This window comes from Octodon degus, unplaced genomic scaffold, assembly GCF_000260255.1.
Source record: "Octodon degus isolate 3935 unplaced genomic scaffold, OctDeg1.0 scaffold00021, whole genome shotgun sequence".
Lineage (NCBI taxonomy): Eukaryota > Metazoa > Chordata > Mammalia > Rodentia > Octodontidae > Octodon > Octodon degus.
This window is the reverse complement of record NW_004524597.1, coordinates 18,349,187-18,351,924: the sequence shown is the minus strand read 5'-3', so window position 1 is coordinate 18,351,924 and position 2,738 is coordinate 18,349,187. Positions and strand designations below refer to the sequence as shown.

Here is a 2,738-nt window from a genome sequence, read left to right as displayed (position 1 = left end):
CACAACCGCTCCTAGGATCCTCAAAGCTGCCCGTGCCACAGGAGTCAGAAGGCAAACCCTGGGGTCTGTATTTTACACGGGACTTTTATTTTCTTCTTAAAAATGGTGCGGGGCTGAGGCTGCAGCTCTGCCCTAGAGTGCTCGCTAGCCTCTCATGCTCAAAAGGTCTGGGTTCCATTTCCAAGACCACAAAAAAACTTCAAACCAAAAACTATTATTAACAGTGTACGTTCGCAGTAGACAGTTTAGAAATGCGAAGGAAAGCTGAACTATACGCATTATACATTTTTGCCGTCCGGAGATGTTTTTTATGTTCTAAACTTAATTTTGAAATGTGCGATCTGATTTCCTACAGCCTCTTCTTTCGCAGTTTCTTTCTGAGTCTTTTATTATTTTCTTTTCTTTAAAAGCCCTGGCTAAATCTGCGCTCCTTCTGGATTTTTCACTTTCCCCGGGTCCCTAAGAGGCGGCAGTTGAAATGTGTCAGGCTGCGGCAACCAATCCCGTTAGTTTCAGCAGAAAAATAAATAAATAAATAAATAAATAAATAATCCCTGTCTGGAAAACCTCTGGAATTGAAAATGAAAACCTGGTATTCTTGGGGAAACGAGAAGGCACACCCATTTGTTGGGGACTCCACCTGAGCCCGGTGGTCTCCCTGGGCCCTTCAACTCTTGCTCAAACTCTTGCGGGTCAATGCGTCGAAAAATGCGGCAGCGGAAAACACCTCCGGGTCCCCTCTCCACCGCCACGTTGGACGTTCTGACCCCGCCTCCGATGGGAGGACCGGACCAATGGAAGCCGAGCTCGGCTGGCCAATCACACAGCGTTGGCCAATCGCGAACAGCCACGACCCTAGAAAGGCCAGACGCGGCGCCGCTGGCCACTGGGCGGCGGTGGCGGCGGGGCGCGCGCGGGTGTAGTCTGTCTCTGGCCATGGTGGTGGTGGCCGCGGCGGCGAGCCCGGCCTCTGGGGCCCCGAAAGTACTGCTTCTGTCCGGCCAGCCCGCCGCCACTGCCGCCGGAGCCCCTGTTGGCGGGGCCCTGCCGCTTATGGTGCCGGGCCAGAGAGGGGCCAGTCCTGACGCGGCGAATGGGGGCCCGCCGCAGGCGCGCAAGCGACAGCGCCTGACTCACCTGAGCCCCGAGGAGAAGGCGCTGAGGAGGTGGGCGAAGGCCCGCGGCCGGGGTGCGGGCCGGCGAGGCGCGGGGCGGAAGGGCGGGAGTGCGGGATCCGCCGCGCGGGCTGGAGGCCGGGGCCGCCAGGGCCGGCTCGCTGTACTGTCTAATCGGAGAGACAGCGCCTGAGGTGCAGGCACCCGGCCGTGTGGCCACCGAGGGCCCGTCCCGCAGCCCCTCCGATTCGGGCTGTGGCATGAAGCAGATTAGCCTTCTCTTGGTTTGCCTGCTTTTTTGGAGGGCCCCAAAGCCAAAATGACGGACCTGTGGCGAGCTGAGATCCCTGTAACACTTACGAGCCAACTTCTGTCTCTGGGTCCTGAAAATGTACCTGCGTGTAGTGTACCTAGCACTTAAATGAAGTCTTTCTGACCGCTGTGCCTTTTGTTTTGAATGTCTCCCGGATGGCCGGGGCTACTCGTCAACTCTTGCAACCCGACTTGGCGATTGGGAAGGGAGAGCTTAAGTCATGGCAGCCCTCACGGCTAGATTTAATCAGCCCACGCTGGATCATGTTTGAGGGAATTGGAATCAGGAAGCAGCGGGGGAGGAGGAAAGATCCGTATGATGCAAGATAAACAGGGTTGGTGTCCAGGATGAGGCTGAAGTGGGTGACGCCGCATAGGCGAGAATAAAGCACGTCTTCAAGCTAGACTGACAGAGGCTGTTAATTTTTCTTTGGTTTTATTGAGAGGAGGAATGTGAAGTGTATTTTACCATTGCGTTGCCTTGTGCTTAAATGAAAAATGAAAACACCAGCTGGCCAATTTTTTAAATGAAGGTGTAAATAAGATTTGAGATGATTCGGTATGGTTATGCCTCTTCTCTTCTCAGGAAACTTAAAAACAGAGTAGCAGCTCAGACTGCCAGAGACAGAAAGAAAGCTCGGATGAGTGAGCTGGAACAACAAGTGGTGGATTTGGAGGAAGAGGTAAAACTACTTAAAGACAAGCTCTTGTCCATTCTACAACTCCCTTTGGTGAATGTTCTGGCATTAGCTGCCCATCCCAAGATTGAAGTTTCAGCCCCTTTTAGAATACAAGTGAATATGTAACTAAAGGTTTAGTCCAAGGGGTGATGGAAAAAGTACAGTAGATGCTTAAAGTTTTAACAAATATTACAGTAGAAGACACATTGCCACTAATCTTCCTGGAGAACACTCCCTTCAGACATACTTCTGCCACTGTTGCAGCCACTTTCTGGAGGAGCAGAGTGGGAGTAATGGCAGTGTGTCTTTTACTGTAATAATATATTGTATTTTTTGTTAGTTGAAGTAATGAAGTTTATTGAGAGTAGAAGTGATTGACCCTTGGCATTTGTACTACATCTATTACAGTGTTTAACAAAGACAGATAGGGAACTGTTGCTTAAACTTTGAATTCTTCCTGGCATGGACAAAAGTCACCTTTTCTTGTACAGTGCACTTGGTATCTAATCTTAAAGTGTTGCCTATCTCACATTTTGAATACACAAGGATTATTTATATTGGTCTTTTGAACATGTGAATCATTAGATGGTTCTTGTAAGAAATATGAGTCATTTTAGCAGTAATTTTTTTT

The 2,738-nt window shown here is 50.1% G+C and overlaps 2 protein-coding genes across 5 annotated transcripts in view; one reads left to right on the top strand and one right to left on the bottom strand.

The window, feature by feature from the left end:
* Ccdc117 (coiled-coil domain containing 117) overlaps positions 1-2,738 on the bottom strand; it is a 43,899-nt gene that overhangs the window by 1,572 nt on the left and 39,589 nt on the right. The gene's annotated exons all lie outside the window — the stretch shown is intronic.
* The window catches only part of Xbp1 (X-box binding protein 1), a 2,772-nt gene continuing 902 nt past the window's right edge, over positions 869-2,738 (top strand). Inside the window, exons 1-2 of the mRNA XM_023711549.1 lie at positions 869-1,166; positions 2,014-2,110. Coding sequence (XP_023567317.1) covers positions 937-1,166; positions 2,014-2,110 — 327 coding nt within the window. The 5' untranslated portion in view covers positions 869-936. The remainder of the gene's footprint in view (positions 1,167-2,013; positions 2,111-2,738) is intronic.